The 22,479-nt window shown below is 43.7% G+C and overlaps 1 protein-coding gene across 1 annotated transcript; it reads right to left on the minus strand.

Moving 5' to 3' along the window:
• Positions 1-13,492: 13,492 nt before the first annotated feature.
• LOC129860072 (uncharacterized methyltransferase YdaC-like) lies at positions 13,493-22,248 on the minus strand. The gene is made up of 3 exons (XM_055930408.1): positions 22,225-22,248; positions 14,032-14,311; positions 13,493-13,716 (listed from the first exon to the last, which is right to left on the minus strand). The coding sequence occupies exons 1-3, from the start codon at positions 22,246-22,248 to the stop codon at positions 13,493-13,495; spliced, it is 528 nt and encodes a 175-aa protein (XP_055786383.1).
• Positions 22,249-22,479: the final 231 nt, after the last annotated feature.

Below are 22,479 nucleotides of genomic sequence, written 5' to 3' on the forward strand. Positions count from 1 at the left end.
TCATTGTTGGTTATCAGGGCTATAACCATTGTGTGGTCAGAAAACTTGATGATGGAGTTGGTGTCGTGTAAAGCCATGCAGTCATGGGTGAAAAGGGAGTACAGCAGAGGGCGGAGGACACACCCCTGCACCTGTGTTAAGAGTCAGTGTGGAGTAGGTGTTGTTGCCAATCCTCACAGCCTGTGGTTTGCTCGTCAGAAATTCCAGGATCCAGTTGCAGTGGGTGGTGTCCAGACCCACGGTGTCTGAGTTTGGTGTTGAGCTTGGAGGGAACAATAGTGTTCAATGCTGAACTGTAATCAATGAACAGTCAAATTGGAGTGGGTCCAGTGTGCCTGGTATGCTAGCCTTGATGTGAGCCATGATCAGTATCTCGAAGCACTTCATGATGACCAAGATGAGTGTGACGGGGTGATAGTCATTTGGGCATGTCACCTTGTTTTTGATGGGCACTGGGATGATTGTGGTCTCCTTGAAGAAGGTGGGGACTACGGCTTGGGACAGGGAGAGTTTGAAGATGTCAGAGAAGACACCAGCCAGCTGGTCAGCACACACTCTGAGGATGCAGCCAGGGATGCCATCTGGGTTTGGGCTGACGGCTTTGTGAGTATTCACTCTTTTGAGAGTTTTTCCTCACGTCAGCCTCAGCGTGTGAAAGGACCTGGTCATCCGGAGCAACGAGTGTCTTCCAGATTGGCTCGGTATTGTTTGCCTTGAAGCGAGCAAAGAATGTGTTAATATAACTGCAGTGTCCAATTTACACTAGCTATTACAACAAAAAATACCATGCTATTGTTTGAGGATAGCGCACAACAAAACACTTTTATCACGGCAACTGGTTTGATACATTCACCTCTGAAGGTAAATAATGTACTTACATTCAGTAATCTTGCTCTGATTTGTCATCCTGAGGATTCTAGAGATAAAATGTAGAGTAGTTTTGTTTGAAAAAAATCTATTTTTATATTCAAATATAGGAACTGGGTTCTACAGTTTAACCCCACTGTTGTCTCTGGCTCCACACCCCCCAGCCAAGTTCTTTATTTTGATGCATCTCCTGTATGATGGCCTAGTCAGTCAAAAGAGAAATGGGTGATCATACCAGGCTGATTATAACAGCATGACAACTTTGGAGCATTATAGGTCTGAGTAACCTCACCGATGTCTACACGTTAAAGCTCTACTTCATAGCTAGCAAAACACTTAACACATTGTATAACCTGCTAACATCCGGCTCTGTGGCTTTTCTCTCAGAGCTCAGGAGTCTGGCCTCCTTCAGAAGAGCCCAGAGCTTTTTCAAATCAAAATCAAATCAAATGTTATTTGTCACTTGCGCCGAATACAACAGGTGTAGACATTACCATGAAATGTTTACTTTACTTTAAGCCCTTAACCAACAATGCAGTTCAAGAAATAGAGTTAAGAAAATATTTACTAAATAAACTAAAGTAAAAAATTAAATTAAATCTAAAAAACAAAGTAACAATAACGAGGCTATTAAACAGCGAGTAGCAGCAGTGTAATACAAAGTGTGTGTGTGGGGGGGTGGGGTCAATGTAAATAGTCCAGGTGGCCATTTGATTAATTGTTCATTAGTCTTATGGTTTGGAGGTAGATGGTGTTAAGGAGCCTTTTGGACCTAGACTTGGCGATCCAGTACCGCTTGCCGTGCGGTAGCAGAGAGAACAGTCCATGACTTGGGCGACAGGAGTCTTTGACAATTTTTTGGGCCTTCCTCTGACACTACCTAGTATATAAACTCAGCAAAAAAAGAAACGTCCTCTCACTGTCAACTGCGTTTATTTTCATCAAACTTAACATGTGTAAATGTTTGTATGAACATAACAAGATTCAACAACTGAGACATAAACTGAACAAGTTACAAAGACATGTGACTAACAGAAATTGAATAATGTGTCCCTGAACAAAAAATCTAAAGTAACACCAGATGCATTTTAAGTACTGCAGTGCATCTCCTCCTCATGGACTGCACCAGATTTGCCAGTTCTTGCAGTGAGATGTTACCCCACTCTTCCACCAAGGCACCTGCAAATTCCCAGACATACAGTGGGGAGAACAAGTATTTGATACACTGCCGATTTTGCAGGTTTTCCTACTTACAAAGCATGTAGAGGTCTGTAATTTTTATCATAGGTACACTTCAACTGTTAGAGACAGAATCTAAAACAAATATCCAGAAAATCACATTGTATGATTTTTAAGTAATTAATTTGCATTTCATTGCATGAAATAAGTATTTGATACATCAGAAAAGCAGAACTTAATATTTGGTACAGAAACCTTTGTTTGCAATTACAGATATCATACATTTCCTGTAGTTCTTGACCAGGTTTGCACACACTGCAGCAGGGATTTTGGCCCACTCCTCCATATAGACCTTCTCCAGATCCTTCAGGTTTGGGGGCTGTCGCTGGGCAATACAGACTTTCAGCTCCCTCCAAAGATTTTCTATTGGGTTCAGGTCTGGAGACTGGCTAGGCCTCATTGGGTATACCCACGTGGGTGATTGAAAGACTAACTGTTTTGCCGGTTGTCCTAGTAATAGTATGAAAGTGTAGATGCTAATCGCCATATAAATTCAAAGATGAAAAGCCTGGAAGGAGAAGAGATGACTAGAAACGATTCGGTTGACCGTTTTATTTGTGGATTCATTGTCGGAGTAGAGGACCTTGTGCATTTCAGGTAAAATAACAACTCAATGTTTATATCCCAGGACAAATTAGCTAGCTAAATAGGACAAATTAGCTAGCAAGTGCAAGCTAACTAGCTAAATTGCCATACATGTTTAATGCCTTTCGACCTGTCCCCTAATCAATTTCATTGGTTCAGAGTTTGTTTTGATATTTGAACCTGCGTGTCGTGATTGCATCTGGTGTAGGGGGACAAAATAAATGTATGCACGATAGCGCACGACGGCACACCTGCGCAGCCGGTTTGGGTTCCGTGTAAGTGTAATATCTTGCATGGAAGTATACTCACTGGCTGTTTGCAGCCTGGAGCAGCTAGCCGCATGGCCAGCCCTTCTTGAGTGCTCCACTTGCTGTGTGCGGTTTATCTGTATCTACGCCTGTGGTTTGTCATACTTGTGTTTTGTTAGCGTTACGTTACGACTCTGTGTGCGTCCATTAGTATTGTGGCTCTTGCTGCCACAAACTGCAATTTACCTTACACACCTTTCCGACTGGCTTGTTCTATGTGTGTTGTGAATTGCTTTATCATGCTTCTCTGCTAATTAACATGCAGGTTTTTTTCTTGTTCTTTTCCCTGCAGAGTATAAGAGTATCATGGTGGGCTTTCCACTATGTTGAGACATTAATTTTGGAGTTCCTTAATGAAGTTACTCCATCATATGGTGCTGCTTGGATATTAATCCGGCTAGGTAATATTGCAGTTGGCAAAAAACAAATAAATCAAATCCATTACCTGGTTGCTGTTTTCTTTTTGTGTGCCGGCTTTTCCCACCTGTTTTTTGCAGAGGTACTGGGTAATTTATCCCTCACCGGGTTCCTATTCCTCCAAGCGAGTCATGACATAAGTGTCGGACCCCTGCTCCGTGGCCTTGTTGGCATGGCTGATATATGGCTTCCCTTTGTGACAGGTGTGATGGTGTCATCCCCCTGGGGATCTGCATACCATGTGTATGCACTGCCTGGGTTTGAGCCATGCGGAGAGGGTGCTGGAGTGCCCTAATGAATGCCTGTTTTGTGTGGTGTTCTCAAAATGCGTGGAGGCCATGCGTGAGTGGGTCGGTCAGGCTGAGGGCGAGCTCCCTCCCTCAGGAGTGGTGCACCAGCGAGCTGTTAGTCCCTCTACTGGGCCCAGTACCCCTCCCAGGAAGCGTGGCCGGAGCCACTGCAGGTAGAGCCCATCTGCTGCCAGTCCTGGACGGGGGCAGGAGTCGGACCGCTTGGACCACCTTGAGCGGAGGGCGCATACCTACTCACTCAGGTAGCCTCTGTACTGGATATCAAACTGGGGGACAGTGATGACTCTCCATCTGTCCCCATCTCTGCTGAGTTCAGCGAGGCCTTGCAGGAGAGCTGGGCCTCTGTCAGGGGGCGCTTCCGACTCACAGCAGAGACTGGACCATGGAGTTATGTTGCTGGGGCAGAGTCACTCGGCCCCTGGGAGTACCCGACCAAGGACACCATGATAGCTGCCCTGGAACTCCCGGACCGGGAGATTATAGAGCGGAACCCGCAACTGAATCCTGGACCCTCCAGAGTCTTTGATCTGGACTTGAAAGCCACATATGAGTCCCTCTGCTCTCTTGGCCGCCTTACCAACGCGGCCATGCTGCTGCAGGCCTACCTGCAGACTCTGTTGCCCCGGCTGCGGGAGGGCGCAGATGAGCTCTTTCTGGAAGCGATGAAGGTGTCTTGCCGGCTTTCACATTTATTTCTTTTGGTGGGGTTGCCTCTTTTGCATAATATTTTTACATTAATACGTGTAACATATCAGTTTGTTAAAAAAAATATATATATGTAAACATTGACTTATTAAAACCTGTTATGGCTGCAGGGGGCGTATTGAGTAGCCAGATTAAATGTGCCCATTTCAAACGGCGTCGTACTCAATTCTTGCTAGTACAATATGCATATTATTATTACAATTGGATAGAAAACACTCTCTAGTTTCTAAAACCGTTTGAATTATTTCTCTGAGTGAAGCAGAACTCCTTCTGCAGCACTTTTCCTGACCAGGAAGTGAAATGTCAGAAATCTATGCTCTGTTCAACTGCATGCCTATACATAGGCGTGACACGTAAGAGTCTACAAACACTTCCTACGCCTTCCCCTGGTTGTCAAGATGCGGTGAGAGAAGACATTTCGTGTCTATCTCTGTCTGAGGTGGAATAAAAGGTCTTTGTTTGACGTGACCGTCCATATCCTGTTTCTGGAGCGTGCGAAAGAGGACATTGATATGGCTTCTGTTTAGCTGTCGTTATGAACGACGAACATCTCCGTCTTAGATTTTATTTGATACATGTCACCATATCACGTAACGTATGTTTTTTCAATATAGTTTAATCAGATTAGTGAAATTTTTTCGGGAGTTTTGCCCAGTTCCGTTCTCTAACTTTGTTGACGTTGGAGTGATCCGTGCAACTTTGCAAGTGCCCATGCTAAATGAAGAGCGATATTTGCCGTTCCAGATCAAAACAACGACTGTTCTGGACAAAGGACACCTTATCCAACATTCTGACGGAAGATCACTAAAAGTAAGAAACATTTTATGATGCTATTTCTAATATCTATCGTGCATGTTGACTGGTCGTGGGCGCCCAAGTGTTTCTGGCTATTGTGGCTATGCTAATATCCCGCTACATTTTGTTTGCGCTGTAAAACATTTAATAAATCGGAAATATTGTCTAGAATCACAAGATGCCTGTCTTTCAATTGCTGTACACTATGTATTTTTCAGAAATGTTTTATGATGAGTAATTAGGTATTTGACGTTGTTGTCTGTAAATATTATGGCTGCTTTCGGTGCAATTTCTGATTGTAGCTGAAATGTAAACTATGATTTATACCTGAAATATGCAAGTTTTTCGAAAAAAACATATGCTATACAATAAATATGTTATCAGACTGTCATCTGATGAGGTTGTTTCTTGGTTAGTGGCTATTTTTATCTTTATTTGGCCGAATTTGTGATAGCTACTGATGGAGTCAAAAACTGATGGAGTAAGAATAGTGGTGTCTTTTGCTAACGTGGTTAGCTAATAGATTTACATATTGTTTCTTCCCTGTAAAACATTTTAAAAATCGGACATGTTGGCTTGATTCACAAGATGTGCACCTTTCATCTGGTGTCTTGGACTTGTTAATGTGTGAAAGTTAAATATTTAAAAAAAATATCTTTTGAATTTCGCGCCCTGCACTTGAGCTGGATGTTGTCATAAGTGTACCGGTGTCGGGCTGCAGCCCAAACAGGTTAAAGCCTCCATACAAACATGGTCTTGTTTTTGCTTTCTTAAGGCAGCTCCAAAATGCAGGTGTATCAGCCTAGCTCAGTGCTTTCTGTGGTGGTGGGGCAGCCAGTGGAAAATACGGAACGTAGGGGTTTGTAATGTTCTCTAGTTGCGCCGTGATTGGCTCAGTGTTCTCTCACTCATGGGGACACTACGTCGCTGCCAAATCTATGGGTAGAGCTTGAAAATGCATGCCCCTTCGGTGCTGCCACGTTAGAGGTGCCCATCCAAGAAGGCTCAGGGTCATTGGCCGAAGATAAAATGACGTCAAATCTACAGTAGCTTTGATTGGACTGATCATGTCAACGTCATACTTTCAAAATCTTAGCTAGCTGTCATCATCATGAATCAAGTCGACAATCTACTGGCAAATCATTTTTAATCCTTGTCATATGAAGAGAAATTATAGATAAAAAGTATCGGTGCTCATCGGCCATTAGACATAAACATTACACAACAAGTTGGAAATCGCAAATTCAACAATGAGTGGTTTGGAAGGAATCAGTAGCTAACTGCAAGCATTGCAAAGCAATCTCTAGCCTGCTATTCAGTGGAGTGGGTGTGTGGTCCCAATCCTCGGTTTAAGGTTCTCTTTTCCAAGCTTAAAATGATAGACATTCAACATTGGCAATGCTGTCAATCAAGCATGATTTCTGCCATGCTCAAAACGACTGTTAACTCAGAACTTGGAAATCTGACTTCAGTGAGTTCAAGACACCTGGGAACTCAGGAAAAAACAAGCTCCAACTGGGAAAATACCTCTTGAAAGGTTATCCAACTCGGAATTGTAAGTCGGGAACTCGGGCCTCTTTCTAGAGCTACAACCTGAAGATCACTGACTTCATCATGATTCAAGATTGTTTTTTCCCCCCGAGTTCACAGTTGTCTTGAATGCACCATAAATCCAGAGAATGCCAGACTTTGATGACAAAGTTAATGACAAAATTTGCCCACAAAGGACCACGGCGCCACCTTCCTGTTCAAGTGAGCACAGCACAACAAGGTGAGTCCAAAAATGTATTGTATGCTGCTGCATAAATGATGTAATATGCCAGGGCGATATGTATACTGCTAAGAAAGTAATACTAAGTGTATGTTGTGTGGTAAGTTGTTGTCACGACTTCTGCCGAAGTCGTTGCTTCTCCTTGTTCGGGCGGTGTTCGGCGGTCGACGTCACCGGTCTTCTAGCCATCATTGATCCATTTTTCATTTTCCATTGGTTTTGTCTTGTCTTCTCACACACCTGTTTTCAATCCCATCCATTACATGTTGTGTATTTAACCCTCTGTTTCCCCTCATGTCTTTGTCAGAGATTGTTTATTGTCAGTGTTGTTTTTATGTGTATAGGTGCGCGACGGGTCTTCGTACCCATATTTGTTTATGTTCTTTTCTTATTAGTGTTATGGAGCATGTTACTTGGACATTCATTAAAAGACTCCATTTTACACTCCGTTTGACTCTCCTGCGCCTGACTTCCCTGCCACCTATACACACGATTCGGACAGTCCCCTCATCTCCCAACAGCATACAGCTGCCTTCTACAGCCCAACAGAAGAAGAAGAGATCCTCTGTCTGGAGAGTTAGGTTACACAATATCTGTAATGATGTTTGCATTTTCTTGTAATAAACAGTTTGTTGGGAGTAAAAAATATAATATGACTGACAATTTATATTTTAACTTTCGTTGATGTCAACATTTATTTTTTCTATTTTAAGAAAAGGCCCAACAAAACCTTTCAACACACCCCAAAACGTACACTCCAAATATACAGAACAGTACCTCCTCTCCAGTAGCCCATTGATTATACGCATATGATTGTTACGCATATAAAGGAAAATTAGTCCCGTGGCTATTACCTTGTGATCAGTGTGAAGTGAACCCATGCACAGATACTGTGTGAGAGCAAAGTCTTGCATCTCTCTCATCTAAATATCTGCGGTGATGCTCGTGGCAACGTCATTTCTGAGTCTCACTTTAAGCAAATTAACATCCCCATCATGCTTATGGAAAGTAACCTGTTTTTGCTTTGTCATTATGGGGTATTGTGTAGAGGATGCTTTAAAAAAAAAAAAGAAGCTATTTTAGAATAAGGCTAATGCAAAAATAATGTGGAAAGTCAAGGAGTCTGAATAGTTTCTGAAGGCACTGTAAATAGCACTCACTTTAGATGAGTGACTGCAACAATACTAATGATTAGTAAATGATTTATTCATGAAAGTAATGATTGATAAATGGTAAACACACAATTTATAAATGCCTTATTACAGACCCCTAAAATAGTGTTGGTTTAGTAAAAAATGTGTCTGGATTTTCATACTAAAAGGCTAGAAATGTGACTCACCCTAATAATTTGGTCTATTTCCCCCTCTTAATTTCACCTACTGTTCTGACTTTGTGGTGCACATGTAGCCTATAGCCTGTTTTTTAAAGAAATTAAATCATTGAATATTGTAAGAGCTTTCATTGTCTGCTTATATGCCCCTTTTATTTATCCTACGGTTCTGACTTGGTGTACAAGGAGAACACTGTACAAGCGACCCATGTTTTGAATTCTGTCACTGTTCATTTCAAAAGTGCTGAACAAAAAGTAATATTGACTACGTCCATCCTAGCTCGCTCATTAATGTCTTAATCCAAATTACGGATTGCCTCTTTGTCACGTTCCTGACCTGTTTTCTGTTAGTTTTATGTGTTAGTTGGTCAGGACGTGAGTTTGGGTGGGCATTTCTATGTTTTCTGTTTCTATGTTGGTTTATTGGGTTGCCTGGTATGGCTCTTAATTAGAGGCAGGTGTTTGGCGTTCCTCTAATTAAGAGTCATATTTAGGTAGGTGGTTTCACAGTGTTCGTTGTGGGTGGTTGTCTCCTGTGTCTGTGTATATGTTTGCACCATATGGGACTGTTTGCGGTTTGTTCGTTTTATGTAGTCTGTTCCTGTTCATTGCGTTCTTCACGTTATATGTAAGTTCGTCGTTCAGGTCTGTCTGCATCGTTTATTTGTTTTGTTTGTTTATGCAAGTTTAGTTTGTTTTTCCGTCGTGTTCAATAAATCATGTCATTTCACTACGCTGCGCCTTGGTTCGATCACTACTCCTCCTCTTCTGATGAAGAGGAGGACGATTACCGTTACAGAACCACCCACCAATCCAGAACCAAGCAGCGTAATGTCGAGCAACGGGAGAGTATACAGGACTTGTGGAGTTGGGAGCAGGTATTTAAAGGAGAAGGACCATGGGCTAAAGTGAATCACCGTCCATGGGAACAGCTGGAGGCAGTTCGGAGAGCGGAGGAGAAGAGAGAGAGGAACCGGCGTTATGAGGGGACTCGTCTTGCACGGAAGCCCGAAAAGCCTGTGAGTAACACCCAAAAATTTCTTGGGGGGGGCTAAGAGGTAGTGGGCCAAGGGCAGGTAGGAGACCTGCGCCCACTTCTCAGGCTAACCGTGGAGAGCGGGAGTACGGGCAGACACCATGTTACGCAGTAGAGCGCAGGGTGTCTCCTGTACGTGTGCATAGCCCGGTGCGGGTTATTCCACCTCCCCGCACTGGTGGGGCTAGATTGGGCATTGAGCCAGGTGTCATGAGGCCGGCTCAACGTGTCTGGTCTCCAGTGCGTCTCCTCGGGCCGGCATACATGGCACCTGCCTTATGCATGGTTTCCCCGGTTCGCCTACATAGCCCGGTGCGGGTTATTCCACCTCCCCGCACTGGTCGGGCGACCGGGAGCATTCAACCAGGTAAGGTTGGGCAGGCTCAATGCTCAAGAGAGCCAGTACGCCTGCACGTCCGGTATTTCCGGAGCCACCTCCCCGCCCCAGCCTAGTACCTACAGTGCCTACACTACGCACTAGGCTACCAGTGCGTTTCCAGAGCCCTGTTCCTCCTCCACACACTCTCCCTGTAGTGCGTGTATCCAGTTCGGTGCCTCCAGTTCCGGCACCACGCACTAAGCCACCTGTGCGTCTCCAGAGCCCTGTACACACTGTTTCTTCTCCCCGTACTAATCCTGATGTGCGTGCCCTCAGCCCGGTGCCACCAGTGCCGGTACCACGCACCAGGTATAGAGTACGTTTTGAGAGTCCAGTGTGCCCTGTCCCTGCTCCCCGCACTAGCATGAAGGTGCGTGTCCTTAGCCCGGTGCCTCCAGTTCCGTCACCACGCACCAGGTCTACAGTGCGCCTTATCCGGCCAGAGCCATCCGTCTCCCCAGCGCCATCTGAGCCATCCGTCTCCCCAGCGCCATCTGAGCCATCCGTCTCCCCAGCGCCATCTGAGCCATCCGTCTCCCCAGCGCCATCTGAGCCATCCGTCTCCCCAGAGCCATCTGAGCCATCCGTCTCCCCAGAGCCATCTGAGCCATCCGTTTCCCCAGCGCCGTCTGAGCCATCCGTCTGCAATGAGCCTGCAAAGCCGCCCGTCTGCCATGAGCCTGCAAAGCCGCCCGTCTGCCATGAGCCTACAGAGCCGTCCGCCAGACAGGAGCCGCTAGAGCCGCCCGCCAGACAGGAGCCGCTAGAGCCGTCCGTCAGACAGGATCTGCCAGAGCCGCCAACCAGACAGGATCTGCCAGAGCCGCCAACCAGACAGGATCTGCCAGAGCCGCCAGCCAGACAGGATCTGCCAGAGCCGCCAGCCAGACAGGATCTGCCAGAGCCGCCAGCGAGCCATGAGCAGCCAGAGCCGTCAGCGAGCCATGAGCAGCCAGAGCCGTCAGAGCCATGAGCGTCCAGAGCCGTCAGCCTGCCATGAGCGTCCAGAGCCGTCAGCCTGCCATGAGCGTCCAGAGCCGTTAGCCTGCCATGAGCGTCCAGAGCCGTCAGTCAGCCATGAGCTGCCCCTCAGCCAGAAGCGGCTAGTAATCCAGAACTGCCCCTCAGTCCAGAGCTGTCTCTCTGTCCGGAGCTGCCCTTCAGTCCGGAGTTGCCCCTCTATCCTAAGCTACCTCTTTATCCTGAGCTATTTCTATGTCCTGAGCTACCTTGTCCCGGAGCTGTACTTTATCTTGGTGTTGCCCCTTAAATTAGGTGGGGGAAATAAGAGGGTGGTCATGATAAGGGGTAAACGTAAGCTGGGATTGACTATGGTGGGGTGGGGACCTCGTCCAGAGCCTGAGCCACCACCGTGGTCAGATGCCCACCCAGACCCTCCCCTAGACTTTCTGCTGGTGCGCCCGGAGTTCGCACCTTGAGGGGGGGGTTATGTCACGTTCCTGACCTGTTTTATGTTAGTTTTATGTGTTAGTTGGTCAGGACGTTAGTTTGGGTGGGAATTTCTATGTTTTCTGTTTCTATGTTGGTTTATTGGGTTGCCTGGTATGGCTCTTAATTAGAGGCAGGTGTTTGGCGTTCCTCTAATTAAGAGTCATATTTAGGTAGGTGGTTTCACAGTGTTCGTTGTGGGTGGTTGTCTCCTGTGTCTGTGTATATGTTTGCACCATACGGGACTGTTTGCGGTTTGTTCGTTTTATGTAGTCTGTTCCTGTTCATTGCGTTCTTCACGTTATATGTAAGTTCGTCGTTCAGGTCTGTCTGCATCGTTTATTTGTTTTGTTTGTTTATGCAAGTTTAGTTTGTTTTTCCGTCGTGTTCAATAAATCATGTCATTTCACTACGCTGCGCCTTGGTTCGATCACTACTCCTCCTCTTCTGATGAAGAGGAGGAGGATTATCGTTACACTCTTATCTGCTTGTCGTCCCCTTATGCCATAGTTTGTACATCTCAATTGTCAGTAGAAACTACATTTGTTTAAGCAAGTCAGCCATATCAGCTATGTTTTTGTAAAAGGCAGTAAATGAGGCTGAATGAACTGTTTTGCTGTCAGACAAGGCTCCACTTATAGCCAGGTGTAGCAGTGGTAAGGTGTGGGACAGCTTTATTTAGGCCCTAACAGTCTGTGGGTACCGTTTGTCACCGTTCTAGTGCAATTAATGAATTGTTCAGTGTTGTAGTGGCTTTGCTGGCATGCAACCCCCCCCCCCCCCCCCCCACACACACACACACACACAAAAAAAAGGTGTTAGCCCCACCATGCTAAAATTGCCACTGCAGCCAATAACCGCAAATTGTCATTTTTCCACTCTGACACTCCTAGCAAAATTCTTGCTTGAGAAATTGCCCTTTGCTAAGAATTTTTTTTTGGTTTCAATTAAAATGGTGAAAAATAATCACAGTTAGGTACTTAATTGTTACCCAGAAGTGATTTGATAGTCAGATAAAAGTGGCTGCATTGAACATTTTAAAGTTGCAATTTAATGTCTAGAATGAAGCCTGTGCTGCTATGGATGTGTTGAAGGAGAGGGAAATGGCAGTCCTCCACCGCAGATACGTCCAATAACTAAAATAAATATTCAGTTTGACCATTAATGGAACTGAATACTGTAGACAGACAATCCTGCAAGTCAAAAACTGGTTGAATCAACGTTGTTTCCTACATCACTTCAACAAAGAAATTCAATGTGGTGAATCAATGTGGAAAACTGATTGGACTTGCAAAAAGGAAATTTCATCTTTTTTTTCACCCAACTTTTAACCTAAATCCAATGACATGGTGACATTTCATGTTGAATTCAGGTTAGTTGACAACTCAACCAAAAGTAAATCAAAACTAAATGTTGAACTGACATCGGTGACCAGTGAGATGGATATGGAAAACATACACAACAATACACACACGTACATTTCAATGCATATTAATTATATGGTTTACTTAGACCATTGTTAAACATTATCCTCTGTGGCACACTAGAGCTAGGCAGCCATTTTAATGTTAGAACTATGTCTAGATGAACTGTCTGAGCTAATCAGAAAACACTATTTAGGCATGTATCTTCTGCTGCTTTCCCCCCAGGCTCACACAGAATGTCCAGCAAATCCTACACGGTGTCATGCTATCACCTGGTGCCCAAATCCCACCTGGTGCCCACAGACTCTGAGGCCTCTGAACACCACTGCTCACCACCAGGGGACTGTGCCCTGGAAGGCATCTCTCACATGCCCCTGCCAGAGCCCTACTCCTCCCTGGGGCTTCTGTCCAGCTGTGGCTGATCATGGACTAACAGCTCCATCGGTGTTGGATATGCTAGCTCTGTTCACTCTACTGAACCCAGCTGTGGCATCAGCAGCAACTGTAGCAGCAGCAGCTCCTGCTCTGCCCCCCAGCAACGCTGACATCACCCAGGGGTGACACTGCCCGTGGCTAACTTAGTAAGGAGCCTATCAGGGCACAGCCACTAACTATATGTGCCCTGAATACAGAACATAAAAACTGGTAAACAACCAAGGACCAGACTTGTACTGTGTATAACCCTCCCATGCAAAGTGAATGACAGGTAAATACTTTTTTTCTGACAACCAATCATCACAGTAACATACAAGTGCTCAATATAAAACCTTGAGTATGAACAGACGTACTCTCCGTGGAATGTAACATTCGTTTTTATGATACAATATGCTGTTATATCCATCAAACACATCCAGAGTGTACATACAGAACGTGTTCCTAACTGTTCTGAGTCTCGGTGGTGGAGGGAGGTGGAGAGGTAGCATAGATGACCTGGAAGCTCTTTCCCTCGTCCATCAGGTCCTCCATGCTGACCCCCAGGAAGCCCACAGCCCTCAGGGCCTGCATGTAGGGCTCAGGCTCCACCATATCACCTTTGAAGAAGCCCTGCGTCACACCATGACGCAGGAAGCCCAGGTCACACGTTGCCAACATCCTCGCTCCTACCGGGAAGGAAGAAAAGGAGGTGGTTTTATTCATTAGAACTATCCTTCTATTTCTATTATAACCATCATACAGAGAGATACAACAACAACAGGTTCTGGGCACTGCAATACTGTCTTCCTGTATAGGCTACTGTGATAACTCTATAGATATGCAGTGCTGTGGAGATGCAGTAAACGTTTAGTGCATGTTGTTATACAGCTTGTATAGTATGGCTCTGGCTGCACTCACATTGTCCTCTACTGTTTGCAATAAAGAATTGCATCTTGTGTGTGCCTGTGGCATATGCATGTGTGTGCCGTGCTTCCACTAACCTGGCCTCATGACACGGAGCAGTTCGGCGGTGGCGATGGCCATGTCCGGCCAGTAGAGATGGCAGTTGGAGTGGAAGACTCTGTCAATGCAGTTGTCCGGGAGGGGAATACACTCCACCCTGCCCTGGAGCAGGTGGACCTTCCCCGAAGCCAGCTGAGGGCCCAGACGCTCCCAGCACACCTTGTGCATGTACTCTGAGACGTCCAGGCCAAACAACTTGCCCCTGGGGTTCAGGTACTTCAAAGCCTCCTGGAGCCCCAGGCCTGGACCAAAGCCAACCTGGCGGACAGAGTAGATTTGATGGCACTGGATCAATTGGTGTGTGTGTGTGTGTGTGTGTGTGTGTGTGTGTGTGTGTGTGTGTGTCAGTTGGTAGAGCATGGTGCTTGCAACGCCAGGGTTGTGGGTTTGATTCCCACTGGGGACCAGAATGAAAATTAATGCACTCACTACTGTAAGTTTCTCTGGATAAGAGTGTATGCTAAATGACTAAAATCTAAGTGTGTCTGTGTGTCTATAAAGTAATTGACACGCCCTGACCGTAGAGAGTGTTTTATGTCTCTATTTTGGTTTGCTCAGGGTGTGATTTGGGTGAGCAGTCTATGTTCTATGATTTTCTATTTCTATGTGTTTGGCCGGGTGTGGTTCTCAGTCAGAGGAAGCTGTCTATCGTTGTCTCTGATTGAGAACCATACTTAGGTAGCCTTTTCCCACCTGTGTTTTGTGGGTAATTATTTTCCGTGTGTTTGTGTGCACCTCGGTTTGCGTCACGTTCGTTGCTGTTTACCATTTTGTTTTTTTGGTTGTTTTGGTTTCACCTTCAAGATGTGGAACTACATGCACGCTGCGCCTCGGTCGATTTATGACAGGGAGTTTGAGGATAGCGAGCGGGACAGTAATACCCCTTTCATACACAGACAGAAATCCCATCTCCTTTCTACCTGCTTTTTGTGTATCTGAAAGATATGTGGTGTCATAAAACAAGGTATATTAAATCCCACCTCAAGACTTCTCAGGTCTCTCCTCCACCCGTTACAGGGTCTAAGCCGCCAAAGCCTCCCACCATTAGCTTTGACAAATAGAAAACCTTAGTCACTGGCTACTCCATTAACTGCAGTATTAGACTTAAAAAGAATCATCCAGAGATCCTACACTGTTTACCAGGGGGCAGGGCTACCGACTTTAAGGCTAATCTGAAGAGGGTGCCGGTTAATGCTAAAACTGGCGAGTGTAGAGAGTACAGGGTTATTGTTATCCACGTCGGCACCAATAATGTTAGGATAAAACAGTCAGAGGTCACTAAGCACCAGTGGCGACTAGTCATTCATGGCTCTGCCCCACCTGTTTTGAGACACACATTTGTATTTATTTTTTGTACAAAAAAAGTTAAAATAATTATAATATATACAAAACAAATTGGTGGGGGGGCATGCATGTTATTTTGGCCTTATTACGTGTCACGTATCAGTTTGCAAACAATGTAAAAAAATAAATATATCATTTAGTTAATAAAGCAGTATACAACCATGGTTTCCTTTTTGTTTTCTCGAGTAAGGCAGTTCCAAAATGCAGGTGTTTCAGTCTAGCTCAGTGCTATCTGTGGTGGTGGGGCGGGCCAGCAGAAAATAGGAGCATTGCGCAGTGATTGGCTCAGTATTCTGTCACTCATGGGGACCTTGTGCAATCGCCTAGCTGCAGTCCTTGTAAGGGTAGATATCCAACATTTCAGCCCTTTGGGTCCTAGTGTTATATTACAAGTGCCCTTCCAAGAAGGGTCAAGGTCATTGGCCACAGAAATTACATCAAATCACATTATATGTACAGTAGCTTTGATTGGATTGATCATGTCAACATCTTAATTTCACAATCTTAGCGAGCAGTCATCATCACGAATCAAGTCTAATGACAAATTCTTTTTAATCCTTGTCATATGAAGAGAAAATATAGATAAAACGTATAGCAAATTCAACAATGAGTTGTTTTTAAAGCATCGGTGACAGTGGCTAACCGCAAGCATTGCAACTGGGAAGTCAGACTGGGAAAATATGTTTTGAACCGTCATCCGACACGTAATTGTAAACCTTTTTCTTTGATGACAAAATTTTCCCGAGAAGGACCGCCGCGCACAACAAAGTGAGTCTAACAATGTCTTATACGCTTCTGCATATGTAACGGATGTGAAATGGCTAGCTAGTTAGCGGGTGCGTGCTAGTAGCATTTCAATCAGTTACGTCACTTGCTCTGAGACTTAAGTAGTGTTGCCCCTTGCTTTGCAAAGGCAGCGGCTTTTGTGGAGCGATGGGTAACGATGCTTCGTGGTTGACTGTTGTTGATGTGTGCAGAGGGTCCCTGGTTCGCGCCCGTGTCGGGGCGAGGGGACGACGTAAAGTTATACTGTTACATTGATGCTGTTGACCCGGATCACTGGTTGCTGCGGAAAAGGAGGAGGTTGAAAGGGGGGTGAGTGTAACGGATGTGAAATGGCTAGCTAGTTAGCGGGTGCGTGCTAGTAGCATTTCAATCAGTTACGTCACTTGCTCTGAGACTTAAGTAGTGTTGCCCCTTGCTTTGCAAGGGCCGCGGCTTTTGTGGAGCGATGGGTAACGATGCTTCGTGGTTGACTGTTGTTGATGTGTGCAGAGGGTCCCTGGTTCACGCCCGTGTCGGGGCGAGGGGATGACGTAAAGTTATACTGTTACACATAAATAATGTAATATGCCAGGGAGATATGGTCAGCCATATCAGCTATGTTTTTTTTTAAATGCAGTAAACTAGGCTGAATGAACTGTTTCACTGCCAGACAAGGCTCCGCTGATAGCCAGGTGTAGCGGTGGTAAGGATTCACTCCATGGTGCTGGAAAGAAAGCTCTGCTGTTGGGACAGCTTTATGTAGGCCCTAAACGTTTGTGGGCACCGGTTGTCACCGTTATAGTGCAATGAATGTATTGTTAAGTGTTGTGTTGTGACTTTGCTGGCATGTATAAAAATACAGTTGGGGGGAGTTTGCCCCTCCAAGATTTACATGCTAAAATCGCCACTGCTAAGCACAACATAGCTTCAGAGTGTAAATTAGCAAGAAAGATGAGTTGGCATCAGGTAATTGTCTCTGGCCCTCTCCCATTTAGGGGTAGTGATGAGCTCTACAACATAGTCTCACAACTCAATCGCTGGTTGAAAACTGTTTTCTGTACCTCCCAAAATGTATACGTTTGTAGATAAATGTAAATTTACAAAAAAGAAAATGACTACGTTTTTGTCTTTTGAGCTTCTAGTCATGAAATCTATGCAGCCTACTCAATCACTTGTTATAGCTCTATTTACAAGCCTACTAAGGCAGTATACAGCGTTCCTCACTGAGTTCCCTACATTCCTATCGGACCTTGTAGTCATGGCAGATAATATTCACATTATTTGGTGGAAAAGTCCACAAGCCCACTGCAAAAGACTTTTGGAGCCATCATCGACTCAGTGGGTTTTTTCCCCAACATGTCTCCGGACCTACGTATTGCCACAGTCATATCCTGGATCTAGTTTTGTCCCGTGGAATACATATTGTGGATCTAAATGTTTTCTCTCATAATCCTGGACTATCGGACCAGGATTTGGTTGCAATCGCAACAAATAATCTGCTCAGACCCCAACCAAGGATTATCAAAAGCCGCGCTATAAATTCTCAGACAACACAAAGATTCCTAGATGCCCTTCCAGACTCCATCCACCTACCCAAGGACGTCGGAGTACAAAAATCGGTTTACCACCTAACTGAGGATCTAAATGTAATCTTGTGTAATACCCTAGATGTAGTCGCACCCCTAAAAACAAAAAACATTTGTCACAAGAAATTACCTACCTGGTATACAAAAAATACCTGAGCCCTGAAACAAGCTTCCAAATAATTGGAACGGAAATGGCCCTCCACCAAACTGGAAATTTTGCAACTAGCTGCTCGATCATCCTATTTTTCCAACCTAATTGATGCGAATAAGAACAATCTCCCAAAAATGTTTTATACTGTCGCAAAGCTAACTAAAAAGCAGTATTCCCTAAGAGAGGATGGCTCTCACTTCAGCAGTGATGAATTCATGAACTTCTTTGATGAAAAGATCATGATCGTTAGAAAGCAAATTACAGACTCCTCTTTGAAACTGCATATTTCTCCAAGCACAGAACTGCCAGGACCTAGGATCAATGGAGACATTTTTTAATCCTGTATCTCTTGACACATTCACAAAAATAGTAATGGCATTTAAACCTTCCAGCTGCATACTGGACCCTATTCTAACTAAACTACTGAAAGGGCTATTTCCTATGCTTGGCCCTCCTACAGTGGTTCTTCCTTTAAAAGTTGCGTCATACCGATGCTACTGAATGGTATGGCAAGTTTGAGTGCATGACGTCATAATATTTTACTGTCAGCCATTGTTGCCATTAATGTTAGTTTGACCACCAGAGGGCATCTTTGAGAATCTAATTTATTGAAATTACATGGAGTTGTAGGCTAAGAGTCCTGTTTACTGTAGCTGTTTTAGCATAGCGTACTTATTGGCATAAAGGCTTACTTCAGAATACTGTATATCAATCAATCATTCATTCATCTGTGCATGTCATCACACAGCATACAAGTCATCCATGTCTTTAAAATACAGTCAAGCATTCTAGTTATAAAACAAAATAACAAAAGGAGCCTTGAATAACTAAACAATGAATATAGCGCAACATGTCAGCTAAAGCGATTGAATTCACGAATGCTTTTGACTGTTTTTAATAATGGCTGTACTAGAAACTTTAAAATCTTTTTTGTTAGAACAGACCATATGGGATTGATTATAATTTGTTTGTAAATTATTATTGCATTTACTGTGCTGTTTAAACTGTTAGAAATTTCGCTTACATTTATTTAAAATTATGGTGTTTCTATTCTCAGAAAAACGAAAATGCATTTTACATTAGCCTATGTAGGCCTCAGGGTTTCCGGTAGGAAAATATTGCCATGTACAACATGACTGTCGGGAGTAGGCTTAAGCTACTAAGTGACTGCGAGTGAAGAGCAAAATAATCCTAACATTTCCACACCCTAATTTCACACCCAAATGGAGATTCAGTGAAAATAAAAATTGGATTGATTTATCAAGACCAGTCCCCATGCTTGTCTCAGAGCAGCGCAAAACTGTGCTGAAATAGTTGACCACACATGGGTAGTCTATTGTTTCAAATCATATTATAACAATTGGATGACTTTGGGTGTTTCAGTAAGCAACAATTTGTTGCCTTCAAATACTTTATTCCAATATTTCTGTCATTCAGTGATATTTATTCCTATAGTAACTTGTTACAGATCCATCAATATGTGGTTAGAAAACAATGCATTTGGTGGGAAATACAAAGAGATATGTGAAGTGTCATGCCTCGCAAACATCCATCAATACATTTAAAGTCCCTAAACTTGGCAAGAGTCTATTGTCCTGCTGAAAGCCTATCAAGGGTTACAGCACACATACATCTCGCCTACGTCTGCCCAATGTATACATGCTAGACCGGCCGATGTAGGATGGGGTATGGGGGGGGATAACAGACAGACAAGTCTAGGTAACTGTACCACTGTGTGGCTGCCCGTGTGGCTGCCTTACTAACGTCTGTGTTATTTAAGCCTAGGCAACCGTACCACTGTGTGGCTGCCTTACTAAGGTCTGTGTGACGCCTGCGTGTAACGTTAGCTAACATGTCATCATACCAATGCCTTACTAACGTCTGCGTGATGCCTGCGTGTTAAGGCTGCAGTCCCGGTAACGGGACTGATATGACAACAGCCAGTCCAAGTGCAGGGCGCCAAAAACCAGAAATCTCATAATTAAAATTCCTCAGACATTCATGTGTCTTATATCATTTTAAAGGTAATCTTGTTGTTAATCCCACCAAAGTGTCCGATTTCAAATAGGCTTTTCAGCGAAAGCACTACAAACGATTATGTTAGGTCACCACAAAACCTCAATAAGCATAGCCATTTATCCCAACTAAATATAGCTTCACAAAAACCAGAATAGAGATAAATAATCGAAGGTTAGTGATTAATCTTTCATCAGATGACACTCATAGGACTTCATGTTACACAATACATGCATGTTTTGTTTGATTAAATTCATATTTATATAAAAAACTCTGAGTTTACATTGAGGCGACTAGATTGACTAGTTGCAAAAACATCAAGTGACTTTGCATAGTCACATCGTTTCCACAGAAATACTCATAAATATAGATGATAATACATATATACACATGGAATTATAGATATACCTCTCCTTAATGCAACCGCTGTGTCAGATTTCAAAAAAACTTGCAATAATCCATATACCATGCAATAATCTGAGACGGAGCCACCATGTTGGACTCAACAGAAACCAGAAAATACATGATAAATGTTTCATTACCTTTGATGAACTTCATCAGAATGTAGTCCTATGAATCCCAGGTCCACAATAAATGCTTGATTTGTTCGTTCATGTCCGTTATTTATGTCAAATTAGCTACTTTCGAATTGTTTACCAAAACCCTAACCAAAGTCTCAAAGCGCGACCACTATAACGTGACGAAATGTCCAAACATTCCGTTATAGTCAGTAGAAACATGGCAAACGATGTACTGAATCAATCTTTAGAATGTAGTTAACATACATCTTGAATAACTCTCCAACCGGAGAACTATAACGACTTCAATTGAGAGATGGAACACAGCTGCCTCTCACGTGAACACGCGTGGGGAATGCATGGTCACCTCATGGGACCTGATACTAAATTCTGTCTAATTCGACCCCCCTTCACATTAGAGTCATCAGACTTAGTTCTGTTGATTGCTGACATCTAGTGGAAGCCGTAGGAAGTGCAAATCCATCCACATCTCTCTGTATTTTGAATCAGCCCTTGGTTGAAAATTTGACACCTCTAGAAAAAATACAAACAGGAAGTTGAACTTCTCAGGTTTTTGCCTACCATATGAGTTCTGTTAATCTCACACACTTAATTCAAACAGTTTTAGAAACTTTAAAGTGTTTTCTATCAAATACTAATAATAATATGCATATATTAGCAACTGAGACTGAGGAGCTGGCCGTTTACAATGGGCACCTTTCATCCAAGCTACTCAATACTGCCCCTTCAGCCATAAGAAGTTAATAAACAAATTAGGCACATTTGGGCAGTCTTGATACAACATTTTGAACAGAAATGCAATGGTTCATTGGATTAGTCTAAAACTTTGCACATACACTGCTGCCATCTAGTGGCCAAAATCCAAATTGCACCTGGGCTGGAATAATACATTATAGCCTTTCTCTTGCATTTCAAAGATGATGGTACAAAAAAAGACAAAAGAACGGTTATTTTTTTCTTTGTATTATCTTTTACCAGATCTATTGTGTTATATTCTCTTACATTCCTTTCACATTTCTACAAACTTTGAAGTGTTTCCTTTCAAATGGGACAAATAATTGTCACGATCGTCCATGGGAGAGAGATAGGACCAAGGCGCAGCGTGTAAATAATACATCTTCTCTTTATTAAGGAGATGACCAAACGAAGCAAAACAACAAATCCAAGAACGTGAAACCAAAACCGACTAAATGCAAAACATGCAAACCTGAAACAGACCTAGACACAGACTAAGACAATGACTAAATCAATGACCCAACCAACACATGATGCCTATGGCCGCCTAAAATATGGCTCCCAATCAGAGACAAATGAAAGACATCTGTCTCTGATTGAGAAACCACTCAGGTAACCATAGACATACCTAGAAACCCTCACTAAACCATAGACATACCTAGAAACCCTCACTAAACCATAGACATACCTAGAAACCCTCACTAAACCATAGACATACCTAGACATACTCACACACACAAAACCCAACAACCCCTTAACCATATAATCACCCAAACACCAACCTCCCCCATGTCACACCCTGACCTAACAAAAATAATAAAGGAAACAAAGATAACTAAGGCCAGGGTGTGACAATAATATGCATATCCTTGCTTCAGGGCCTGAGCTACAGTACAGGCAGTTAGATTTGGGAAAGTAATTTTAGGCGAAAATTGAAAGAAAAGGGGCGGATCCTTAAGAGGTAAATGAAAGTGATAAGGTGCATAGTTGATATTTATATTAATTAAATCTCAACCATAAATGTGATGAACTTACCATTTTCCCCGTGCAAGCCGACATTCCAAAGTAGCCTCCGAGTGTAGCCTGCGGCTTGTGTATTTCCTGTTATCGCTAATGGCCTAGAAAAGATTATGTCCAATCTACAGGTAATCTGCATGGTATGTTATTTTATCTCGCTATATAGAGATCTAAATGTTGTTAGCCAATCACAGACTGTGTTACCAGTTCCAGTAGCCTACATCAGACAACCAATAAGAGTTGTGTCCACGGCTTTCAGTCAAATAGAGGAGT

The sequence above is a fragment of the Salvelinus fontinalis genome, chromosome 7 (genome assembly GCF_029448725.1).
Source record: "Salvelinus fontinalis isolate EN_2023a chromosome 7, ASM2944872v1, whole genome shotgun sequence".
Taxonomy (NCBI): Eukaryota; Metazoa; Chordata; class Actinopteri; order Salmoniformes; family Salmonidae; genus Salvelinus; species Salvelinus fontinalis.